Raw genomic sequence first — 12,586 nt, forward strand, 5'->3', positions numbered from 1 at the left:
ACAAATTCAAATTCGCAGCGCAACAATCAGACGCCAAAGACATAGGACATAGAACATAGTAGAACATAGGACAACATAGAACATAGAAGTGCTGGCCAGCTTGCCTCACCTCCCGACAGTGATTCGGCGGTCTCCGGGATAGGGGCCTCCAAATTCCCGGCCCATGCACCAAATGAAAGACTCCCCGCTGGGCGTCTTCCCTCGGGAGAGACCCCAAGCCCAAAGACCAGTCAAAGCACGCAGCCGGATGCAAGCAGCAAGAGGTTTATTTGGGGTACACAGGTACCTGCGGGCGACAAAGCCTCTCGGGGACTTTGCGCCCCGCAGGTTGGGGGTGAGGGGTTTTTATAGGGGAGCAAAAAGCAAGGTTTACAGAAGCGAGATGCAGGGTGGTAAATTGTTAACCTAGATAACATTGAGGGGACTGCTTGGCGGTTTATTGTTCCTCTCATCCTGCCTTCCCCTTTTCTGGCTGGCGACTAGATGTCTGATAGCATAGCCCCTGATCCGTGATGAGCCCCGCTTTCTACGTGACTCAGGCCTCGCAATCTTCTCTTTCTTTGTTCCTATGACCTATCCATAAATCTTATGTTTCGCAGCCAGATGAGGCTATCTTTGCTCAGGTGTCTTTGCTCAGCATTGTGGAGGTCCTGAATTAGGCCTGTTATTTGTTCAGCGCTCTGGAGGTCCTGACTCCGGAGGCCTTAATGGAGCTTGCTATCTGAAAACCTTTGCAGAGCGTTATAACTGTGGTTAAGGTTAAAAACCAGTTTTAACTGTGACCCCAATGAAGTTGGGGTCCTTCAACACAGCACACAACCAGGACTAAAGTGGCAGGCGTGCCATGCTTTCCTTCATGAAACACAGAGATCAGATCAGGGCTTTGGCATGAGGAATGTCTTACCAAAAAAAACAACATTTGTGTAACAATCAGTAACTATGCTCCTGCAGGGTTGTTTGAGGTACAGTTCACCTAGGCTGACTGTAAGGCCTAAATTCATGTTGGAGTGACCCTCTTTCTTCAGTTGCCCCATGGAGCTCAGAACACTGACAGAAGATGGAATTTGGGTGACCCAAATCTGTGTTCCTGAGCCATGGCTCAAAATGGCTCCAGAATAAACTTCCTCTTATTCTCTTTAAGATCATAGCTGTGTAGCTGAGCAGTGTTGATGCTTGCCTTAAGTCCAGCACTTGGGAGGCAGAGGCAGACAAATCTCTGTGAGTTCAAAGCCAGCCTGGTCTACAGAGCGAGTTTCGTGACAGGCTCCAAAGCCACAGAGAAACCCAGTCTCAAAAGAAGGAAAAAGCAAAGACAAGAGCTGTGGGTTTTGTCAACACATGCACACACATGCACACACATGCACACACATGCACACACATGCACACACATGCACACACATGCACATAACAAGATGAAATCTGTGATGTGGCTTCTTTGCTATAAAGGATGTACTTTTGTGGCATGGTTTTTCTATTAGAAATGATGCTGTTGTTGTTGCTTTTGAGACAGCATCTAACTAGGCAGCCCTGGCTAGCCTCAAACTCACTGAGATCCCCTGGTCTCTGCTTCCTGAGTGCAGGGATTGAAGGAGTGAGTCACCACCGCCCAGCATAAATACTTCTAAAACTAAGACTTTTTACATTCATCCCAGCACCCACATCTAGACCTCGTTCGTCCCAAGTTCCTGACCTGTATCTGTTGTCTTTCCTCGGGACACCCTCTTGCGATGGTGGGGGGGTGGGGGCAAAGTGTGCAGAAAATTTGGGAGGGACTTCCCACAGAGTCCCGGCTGGGGGCAGGGGGGGGCGTGTTCCAGAATCACTTTACCAAACACCAGCTCCACCTCCTCACGCCGCTGGACCTTGCCCCGGGCCCTCTGCTCCCCAGCTCCAATCCCTCAAACCCGCCCCGCCCCGCCTCTTCCCCAGCCTGGAGCCGGGCTCTGAAGGCTGCTCTGGGACTGACAGACCGAGGGTTGATGGACTGAGGGCTCCCAATGGCCTCACCGGGACAACCCTGCACCGACCTGAGGGTGAGTCCCATCGAGCTGTTGGGAAAGGCGGTACTCCAGCCTCAAATATTTGGCCTCGGGAAGCAATAAGGCGTGGTGGAGCGACAGGTCCAGATCCCTTCACCAAATCCGGGTCCCAGCAGGGTTTAAGACAGGGGACTTTGATTCTTATTTGCATAAAACTAGTGAGCCGGCATGTCCTCTGTCCCTACCTTCCTCATCTACACCCTACTCTAGGGCCTGGAGTCCAGCAGGTAAGGGCCGGAGCTCGCGCCATGCCCGGTACTGTGAGTTCAACACGTTAGGCTGTTTTATGCAGCCCGTACAGCGAGATTTCAATATCCCTCCTTGTCAGAGAAGGGCACAGTCAGCTCTGCCACTTCCTGTCTGTGTGGTGCAAACGGGACAATTCCCTTTTGGTACCTCAGTCTATGAAATGGGTACAGTAGCAACTACCAACCAGAGTTCTTATAAAGTAACAGGTGCCACTCATCTGTAAGCCTGGCACTTGGGAAGCTGAGGCCAGAGAATCACAAGTTCAAAGCCAGCCCCACTGTCTCCCAGCTGACTAGCATTAGGCAAGTTCCTTACCTTATCTGGGCCCCCATAAGCTAGCCTCATCTGCCTTATGGAGTTGATGTTAGGATGAAAAAACGAAAAGCACACCAGAGAGGGTTTGAAATATTTTCATGCAATGTCTGTCCCGTAGGCAGGTGAGATTGGGACCCAGGTGGCTACCATCCTAACGGTGTCCCCAATGTTCCATTCAGGTCTGGAACCAGACACAGCAGGAACCTGTGGCCCATCACTTGCTCAGCCTGTGCTTCCTGAGAACAGCTGGGAGCTGGGCGCCCCCCATGTACCTTTGGGTCCTTGGCCCCATCTACCTTTTCTACATCCATCGCCACGGCAGGTGCTACCTCCGGATGTCCTACCTCTTCAAAGTCAAAATGGTAGTCACAGGGAGCCTGGGACCAGGGAGGGGGGCGGGCAGCTGTGTTGGGGGCAGATTGGAACCTGGCAGAGACTTCCCACCTCCCATCAGCAAGAACACAGGACAGAGGCAAGAAGGGAAGCCACTAGCCAAACAGGTCAATAGTGAAGAGGGGACAGAGATAAACCCATGGTCAAAGTTCTCACAAACAGATTGAGCAAATCTACACATTCACATGGCTACAGTGACCTGGCACTTCTCATTTACTGTAGGTACACACTGGGGTACAGGCAGTCAATTTAAAGCCATCCAAGGACGAGTCTTATAATAACTTTGGCAGGTGTTTGTGTTTGGGCTATTTTTAGGAGAGGGTCCCATGTAGCCCAGTCTGTCTTCGCTATGTAGCTAAGGATGACCCTGCGTTCCTGATCCCCTGCCTCCCCTGCCAGTTTCTGGGGTCACAGGCATGTGCCACACACTCCATCTACTTACTGTTTTACCATTGTACTGCGGGTAGATCCCAGAGCCTCAGACCTGCACAGCGGATGCTCTGTCACTGAACCACGCTCCCATGCTTATTTTCTCCTTACTTACAGTCCCGCTGAACATTTTTAAAAATTGCTTTACGCAGTTGTTTTACCGTTTTTTATAAATGCCGACACAGCAAGTGTGAGCCTTCCCCCCTGAGCCATCCACACAGCCCCAGCCCTCTCCTGAACTTTCTAGTAGAGATTGCATGCCATACCCATCACCGATACCACAGTGGTGTGGGAGGGAAGGAATTCGCCAGGCCAGAAAATAAGGCAGAAGTGAGGTGGTTGGATAAGCTATGGTATCGCAGCAGGAGTCGGCAGCGTTGCTGCATGGGAGCATCCTGGGGGTAGCTTTCCTCAGAGAGGTTCTGCCGAGACAATCAGACGGTGTGATAGCAGCACAGAGCCAGGGAGCAACTGCAGTCCGGCTAGTGTTGGCTGCCCTTGAGATAAGGGTGGGCTTGCCTTGAGTGAGAAATGGCTTGATATGACCACCCATCCTCAACTGGCCTCCACACTCCACCCCCAACAGATGCAGCCAGGTTAAATCTTTGATGTTTGAGTGAAGGTCCCGTTTTCAAGTAGATTCTCCAAGCTGCACAAAAGCAATGTGGCCCTGTCTCTTGTTGGTCTGACAGATGGTCAAACAGAAGTGTAAGATGTCCCATTCCGAGGGACAAGGCTGTGAAGCCTCTGAGGGGAGGCTTGGAACCTGTCAGATCACATTCTGTGGTGGAGCTCTGGGTTTGTGGGCACGATACCCTGCCATGTATATGGGTGCTCAGGTGTTAGTAATAACAACCAGGTTATTGACAAGAGGTCCCCTGGAAGTTTTGTCCAGTTTGATCCAGTGTAGAAATTGCAGTCGGGTGGTGATGGACGGGAGGCAGAGGCAGGTGGATCTCTATTAGTTGAGGCCAGCTTGGTCTACAGAGCAAGTTCCGGAACAGCCAGGGAGAGCTACATAGAGAAATCTTGTCTCAAAAAGCAAAGCAAAACAAAACAAAAAGTTGACACTTCAGGATCCAGCTCAGAAAAGATGGGCTAGTATCTTTGTTATAAATATTTTTTTTTCTTGAAACAAGTTCTCACTATGTAACCCTGGCTGACCTACAACTCACTCTGTAGACCAGGCTGGCCTTGAACTTACAGAAGTCCACAAACCTACCTCACCAGTGCTGGGATCAAGGCCAAGCCTCCATGCCTGGCCTGTACAACTGTTTGAAGTCAGTTCTGTTGCATTTTGGAAGAAACAAATTTGATTGTCTTCCTGGGATTTGAGAGCCATTCCAGGCAGCACTTAATAAGACTCGATAATGTTCCTTTAAGTAAGGTGGAACCAAACCCATGGGAGGCTTTCTTTCAAAAGCCATGACACTACCAGATGCCCGGCTAAACTGGGATTTGGCCAGAATCTGGGGAAGTTTTGTTTTGTAATATTATTAGTGATGGGGGCCAAACATTAACCCCTTTCTTTTGGCTGTTAAAGTCAGCCAAAGGCTTAGTACAATTACTCTTAGGACTTAACTTTTCTCTACACTGTTTGTTACCTGTGGCTGGTACAGTTTTGCTCCCCCATGTCAGCTCCCTGTCCCTTAGGCAAACAGGGCATCTCTTCCTGTAATTATTTTCTTCTTTGCATACCCTGGATCAGGCCTAAGCTCCTGCATCTGTGGCCTGTCTAATGAACAGGACAAAGTGGCTTCTAGGGTCCCAGGGCCTTTCCAGAGGAGGCATTGCCATCCCCTAGCTGATCTTGCACTGGCTCTCTTCAGTCTCTCTTTATCCTCATTTGTCTCAACTCTGGTTGTTGACACCGCAGAAAGAGTTTCCAGGTTTTCAGAGGGAGAAATAGATTTTAGTTTTAACTTTCATGTAATACTTAGGTGGTGTGTACACTAAAACAAACAGTTTTCTAAAACATTTTTATCTTAAGACTGATTTTCAAGTAGTTAAAAGCCGAATAAGAAACTTAATAGAGGGCTGGAGAGATGGCTCAGCGGTTAAGTACATTGGCTGCTCTTCAAAAGGACCCAAGTTCAATTCCCAGCACCCACATGGCAGCTCATACCTGGCTGTAAATCCAGCTCCAGGGGATCTGGCATCGTCACACAGACATACATGCAGGCAAAACCAATGCACATGAAATAAAAATGAATAATTAAAAAAAATTAAAAAGGTAGTAAAAATATAAAAGATTAAATGTTTGTTCTTTAAGCTTGTTTTCTGTCAGGCCGCCAGTATCTGAAGGGACCCTCGTGCTTTGACAGAGACCTCAGTTTCAGCGGTGTCTGTGTACTGGAATCTGACAGCATGTCGGCATGCTTGCGCCATCTGGAAGGTTCATGGCTCATGACTTGCTCTGTTCTTGTGCAGCATGCTGAAGCTTTTCAGTTTCGGCCTCAGCTTTCCCTTTTCATTTTGGAAGCAGCCAATCATTTTTACTTTAGAGAAAATTCTACTTTTATCATACAAAACCCTTGCTTATCCCAAGCTAATGTTCTTCTTTAACCTTCCTTATCAAACATATATCCTCATACTCACAGTCTTAGTTAGGGTTTCTACTGCTGTGAGAGACACCATGGCCACGGCAACTCTTATAAAGGAAACTATTTTATGGGGCTGGCTTACAATTTCAGAGGTTCAGTCCATTATCACCACAGTGGGACATGGCGGCCTGCAGGCAGGCTTCAGGGTGCAGGCAGGCACAGTGCAGGCACACATGGTGCTGGAGAGGTAGCAGAGAGTGCTCCATCTTGCTCTGCAGCAGCAGAAGCAACTGTATGCCATGCTGAGTGTAGCTTGAGCATGGGAGACCTCAAAGCCCGCCCCTCAGTGACACACTTCCTCCTAACAGTGCCACTCCCTATGAGCTAAGCAGTCAAACTCCTGAGTCTATGAGGGTACTTCCTCTTTAAGCCACCACAACTACACTCTCTCTCTTCTTTTTCTCCTCTACTGGTTTTCTTTTTTATTGCTTTATTCCCTTTTTTAATGCCATAAATCAGAGCAACATAAGAAATTTACTTAGTAAAAGGAAGTTGGATCTAAATTGCATTTATGACATAATGTAACAAATTAAAATTACCTGCTTGTGGTAGTTTGAAAGAAAATGGACCCCCATAGGTCCATAGAGAGTGGCACTATCAGGAGATATGGCCTTGTTGGAGTAGGTGACGTTGCTGGAGGAAGTGTGTTGCTGAGGGCAGGCTTTGAGGTCTCAGATGTTCAAGCCAGGCCCAGAGTGGCATTCTCTTCCTGCTGCCTGCAGATCCAGATGTGGAACTCCCAGCTGCCTCTCCGGCACCATGTGTGCCTACGTGTGTCATGCTTTCTGCCATGACGATGATGGGCTAAACCTCTGAAGCTGTAAGCCAGCCCCAGCTAAATGTTTTCCTTTATAAGAGTTGCTGTGGTCCTGGAGTCTCTTCGCAGCAACAGAAACCCTGACTGAGACACTTTTTATCCTTTTTGCTTTCTTTTTTAAGTTAGGTTCTCATGTAGCCCAGGCTGGTCTGGAAGTTGCTAGGTAGGTCAGGCTAACGTTGAACTGCTCTGCCTGCCTCCACCTCTCCAGTGCTGATATTACGGGTATATATCCCCCAATCCTACTTCCAGTTCACGTTACTAAACTTTAAGGTTCTTGCTGATCATGGGGCTCAGGAGGACTTTATTGGTGCTTGGATTTTTTTTAAGGCTTTTTTAAAAAAAGAAAAAAAGGAAAAAAGAAACAAACACCTTTTCTTCTTCACCTTGCAAGAGTCTGAGAGTTTCAGAGTGTTGCATTTTTGCAAAAATTAGTTAAGATAGGAGATGACTGTGGACAGTGGATCATGTCAGTATAATCTCAGAGAAAGAGAAAAAACAGACAGCTGAAAAACTTTGTATGTTAACCCCAAGGCTATAGTTTAGGATACAAAGGGCACCTGTCCCCATGAAGGACCGGAAGGGCCAGCAAATGGCTACAGCTTTCGGAGGAAGAGAAAAAGAAAGGGCCAACAGTGCTTTGGTGCAAGCTGGGCAGGGCACATTTGTCTTCTTTACAATATATTTACTTCAGGTCAAGCTGCAGCATGTAAGAAGGCCTAGAGTGTCACAGAGGCCTCCGTCTGCTAATATCCACGCTGCGGCAAGGTGACATTACACTGGAAGGTTTCATGTCTTTTCTGTAGAGTCCAAGGGTAAAATTTGCGGCAGCTGTCAGGAATACAACAAAGTGGGGAGTTGTGGGGGACAGCGATGACTGTCTGGGTCTAAGAGCAGGTGTTCCTGAGGTCCCTTTGTGGACAATAAACCTCTCGTGGGGGACCTGAGGCACCTCTCTACAGGGACATCTCCTACACAAGGCCATTGACACATGGCCAGACTGTCTACAGGCACCAGGCCAATCTACAGCTTGAAGCCAAATTATTCCTATGCCCAGTCTAGGTTCATACAGGAGAGATTCCACTTACCACACGTGAGGCAGACAGACAATCTAGCAGAGGCAAAATCAGGACCAGAGGCTCGGTCCGGGATGGCTGTCACTGAGAGGCAGGATGGAATGAGACAGTAAGAATTAAGAAAACTCTCCCGGTGTGTGCAGATTAACCTGGGAAGAGCCGAGGAGGCTCCCAGGAGGGAGAGCGACCACCACCCCCACAGATTCTAGCTGGACACCTTCCTTTTCCTGCCACCTTCAGTTTCCACCAAAGTGTACCTTGGCCAGGGTCCATCCATTACAAACAGGAAGTAAGGCTTTCCACAGGAGCCAGAAGGATCTTTTTAGTCTGTACCATGGCAGGTGGACCGTGCTCTGAAGTCACAGCCTGCAGGCCTCCAGTCTCACTGGGAAATGGCCTAGCCAGCGACCTGCAGTCACTGGTGGGTTGGTCAGATGACTACCACAAATAAGAGAGAAAAGAGGCCAAGCCAAGAGTGGAGAGAGGTTCCAATGGGGAGGGGCGACAGTACAGATGTGGTGATGAAAGAATCACCAGGGCCATTGGCTCCACCGTGGCACAGCTGGCTGGCCCTGGAAAGTATCGCAGAGACGCATTCCAGGAGAGGCTTTAATTGGTGGGGGTCTACTGAGGCAATCAGGTGGGTTTCATCATCACCTTCCTGAGAGCCATTGACGTTGAGACTTGCGGTTAGCAACAGCCTGGCTTTTAAGCAGCATTGATCCCCTGCCTCAAGCGGAAACAGCCCAGCAGAACCATTCATTCTGGAAGACAATTCTTCACCTAGCGAGTAACCCTCACTTTACATCCTAAGTCACCCCAACACGCAACCTTCCAGCCTCTTCGGTGGCTTGGGAAACACTGGATAGGCGCAAGGTGCAAATTATTGCTGAGCATTTTTGACATGAGAGTTGAAGATCAGGATGGGTCTCATGCCTCCCGAGGAGGAATGCCACCTCAATGATGTCACTGACAGAGCCCACATGAAGCATTGCAAGGAGTGTCTTCTCCAGTCTGCCTCCATTTTTCTTTTCCCTCAGACAGTCTTATGAGTCTGTTTCTCCAGGTGCTTGGCTTCACCCTCATCCTTCTACACACCTTCAACGTGGCCATGCCCCTGTGGAGGATCCGCCAGGGGATGCCCCAGGCACCAGAGCTTCTCATTCACCCTACCGTGTGGCTCACCACCATGGTAATCACTGTCTATGCAGGAGCCCAGCTTGCCCCCAACTCCTGTTTTTCTCTAGTATGGAGAGTATGGGGAGGGAGGGACTTGGGAGCTTCCCCTTCTGCCCTCCACCCTTTCTTGTCTAGAGCTTTGCCACCTTCCTAATTCACGTGGAGAGAAAGAAGGGAGTTCGGGCTTCTGGGGTGTTATTTGGATACTGGCTGCTCTGCTGTCTCTTGCCAGCTATCAACGCTGCCCAGCAGGCCTCTGCAGGGGTGAGTGGGGCCCTGGTGGGTGTCAGACCACTTTTCTCTCCCTTTCTCCACACATGACACCTGCCCCAACAAGTACCTCTCATCCAATGTAGGATGCAGTGTGCTGTGTGCTTGTGTGGATGTGCATGAGGATGTGCTATGTGCATGTTTGGATTACTATGTGCTTGTGTGAATATGCATGAGGATGTGCTATGTGCATGTTTGGATTACTATGTGCTTGTGTGGATGTGCATGAGGATGTGATATGTGCATGTTTGAATGTACTATGTGCACGTGTGGATGTGCATGAGGATGTGCTATGTGCATGTGTGGCTGTGCACGAGATATGCTATGTGCATGTGTGATTGTGCATGAAGATGTGATATGTGTATGTTTGGATGTACTATATGCATGTGTGGATGTACATGAGGATGTGCTATGTGTGTATGTGTGCAGAGTCCAGGGGAGAGCGTGTTATGTCTTGATCTTCCACTCTCTGCCTTATTCTCTTTTGTTGATGTTGTTTTATTTTGAGATTGATCTCACACTATAGTCCAGGCTGACCTCAAACTCATGTTCCTCCTCCTGCATATGGGAAGCTTGGGTGTGAACCATCACATCCAGCTGGTGCTCAGGTGATCAGGGCAGAGTGGACATGGAGAACCCAGTGCCAAATAGGTGCTAGTAAAAACCAGCTAAAAGAGAGGTTGGGGCTTGTCTCAGCCATCATTTTATTGCTGTGCAAAGACCAAGGCAACTCGGGTTTTCTCTGTAGCTTTGGATCCTGTCTTGCAATTCACTAGACTGGCCTTGAACTCACAGAGATGTGCCTATCTCTGCCTCCCCAAGTGCTGGGATTAAAGACGTGAACCACCATTGCCCAGTCAAAGGCAACTCTTAAAAGAAAGCATTTAATTGGGTCTGGCTTACAGTTTCAGAGGTTTAGTCCATTATCGTCATGGTGGGGAGTGTGGTGGTGTGCAGACAGACATGATGATGGAGAAGTAGCTGAGAGTTCACCCTGACCAATATGCAGAGAGAAAGACTCTGGGCTTGACATGGGCTTGCTAACCGTCAAAGCCCACCCCAGTGACACACTTTCTCCAATAAGGTCACAACTCTTAATCCTTCTAATCCTTTCAAATAGTGGTCTTCCCTGGTAACTAAGCATTCAAATACAGGAGCCCATGGGATCATTCTTATTCAAACGATCACTGGGTTAGAAAGGAGAAAGGAAGAAATCCAGTACCCCAGGGGCTGTGACTCACATAGTAAGCCACATGTGTGTGAGCCAGGATGACTAGGAATGCTAGGGCCATGCTTCTTGCACCAGGGCTTGGTACCTATCTAGAAATTGCTCCAGGCCTCAGGACCCATGTCCAGTCTCAACCTGGACCTCTGGAACCCCTTCACTTTTTGTGACTGCCACTCCTGGTCTCAGTGGGGTTCTCTGTCCCCACAGAACTTCCACCATGAGCCCCTCCACCACTTGGCCACCTACCTGTGCTTATTCCTGGTGGTGGCAGAGTTCATGCTGTCCTGTCTGGTGGACCGACCACCCTTCTTCTCGGAAGACTCCCAGCCATTGGTAAGTCAGCCACTGCCTACTGAACTCAGAGCCTCCGCCACCTTTGTCTCTGGTCCCCTTCTGAGGTCAACAACCCCATGTCTCCAAAGGGAGTTAGCCTAGAACGCAAGTTGTGTTTCCCTGTTGTTTATTTTTTCAGCCATTTAGCAAAATGTGAGCTGCCTGGCCCATCCTGGAGGCATCTGTGACCCCAGCCCTGGGAAGGCAGGAGGATTGCACTCACAGGATGCATCTTTCTTAAGAATTGTGGATTAGTTACTGTCCCGCCACTGTGACAACGGTCTGGTGGGAGCAATGGCAGAGGAGCATATCTGGGCTCACAGTTGTAGAGGTTTTTAGTCCATCACGACAAGGAGAGCAGTTCAGTTTGAGTTGTAGAATCGTGTGGAGGGAAGGGAAGCAGTGAAGGAATCGGAAGCTGTAGCCCACAACATGTGCCCTCCCCAACATACACACATCCTCACAAAATTCTATCACCAGGCCCCATAAGCTCATATTCATAACTTGGTCCTTGCTTTGCAGTCTGTTTTTTAAGGCAGGCTCTCACACTGAAGCCCAGGGTGGCCTGGAATTCAATAGGTAGCCCAGGCTAGCCTAGAACCCACAGCAATCTTCCTGCTTCCGGAGGACTGGGATTGTAGGCATGAGCTTCCACATCAGGCTGTTGGAGAACTTCCTCGTCTCAGTAAAGTGCTGGCTGTTCTTCCGAGTACCTCTTGTTCTTTTTTATCGACTCCTTAGACCTCTAGCCTTTTGGTCTCACTCTGTAGCCTTGGCTGACCTGGAACTGGCTCTGTAAACCAGGCTGGCCTTGAACTCCTAGAGATCTGCCTGCCTCTGCTGCTGGAACCAAAGGTGTGAGTCGCCATACCTGGCCCTCCAGCCCCTTTTGCCTTGACTTCCAGGAAGCTCTGAGCTTATTAAAATCTCTCTCCTTAAGAGACACCACATCTACCACATTTTGGGGACTAAGCTCATCGTCAGTTCACCCTGTCTCCCTAACCTCGACCACCTGCTCACTTCGGGGTGTGAGACCAAGGTCAGCCTATCCTTCTTGAGACAGAGCCTTGCTATGTGACCCAGGATGGGCCTGAGCTCTCTTTTCTCTGCCTTGGCTTCCTCAGCACTGGGACGACAGGTGGACACCATCACTGGTTCCTCCCTGACCTTTTGTTTTTTCCAGAATCCGTGTCCAGAGTCTGAGGCCTCGTTTCCCTCCAAGGCCATGTTCTGGTGGGCTTCTGGGTGAGTGAGGCCCAGGGCTGGGTGGTGCCTCCGACCTGTGTTACTGCTCTCCCTTGTCAACACTGCTCATCCCCAGAGCGTCCTCCCATGCTTACCCAGGCCTCTTCGCCCAGCCTTGAGCTTCTCTCCAGTGTATCCTTCCAGTGTGTCCCAGTTCACTCACTGGAAAAAGTGAGAAATCTCGAACTCTGCCTCTGCCTCTTAGTGAATCATGGTAGAAATACCAGAGTCCCAGTTTTCCCTCTGTAAAATGGGGACAACTCTGCCTCCACAAGTAGAACATACTCAGCTTGCACATAGCAATGGGTGTTAAATAAAATCACACCCATTACTCAGCTTCCATTGCTTCATCAGTGTTTAATAAGCACCTACTGCATGCCGAGCCCTGGAGTGAGATTAATAAGCACCTA

General features: G+C 49.2%; 1 protein-coding gene across 1 annotated transcript in view; it reads left to right on the forward strand.

Annotated features, from left to right (window-relative positions):
• Nucleotides 1-1,877: 1,877 nt before the first annotated feature.
• Nucleotides 1,878-12,586, forward strand: part of Abcc6 (ATP binding cassette subfamily C member 6) — a 48,897-nt gene continuing 38,188 nt past the window's right edge. Inside the window, exons 1-6 of the mRNA XM_087901491.1 lie at nucleotides 1,878-2,033; nucleotides 2,783-2,965; nucleotides 8,988-9,113; nucleotides 9,236-9,364; nucleotides 10,806-10,931; nucleotides 12,115-12,176. Coding sequence (XP_087757617.1) covers nucleotides 1,998-2,033; nucleotides 2,783-2,965; nucleotides 8,988-9,113; nucleotides 9,236-9,364; nucleotides 10,806-10,931; nucleotides 12,115-12,176 — 662 coding nt within the window. The 5' untranslated portion in view covers nucleotides 1,878-1,997. The remainder of the gene's footprint in view (nucleotides 2,034-2,782; nucleotides 2,966-8,987; nucleotides 9,114-9,235; nucleotides 9,365-10,805; nucleotides 10,932-12,114; nucleotides 12,177-12,586) is intronic.

Source organism: Myodes glareolus, chromosome 24, assembly GCF_982192425.1.
Source record: "Myodes glareolus chromosome 24, mMyoGla1.1, whole genome shotgun sequence".
In the NCBI taxonomy this organism is placed as follows: domain Eukaryota; kingdom Metazoa; phylum Chordata; class Mammalia; order Rodentia; family Cricetidae; genus Myodes; species Myodes glareolus.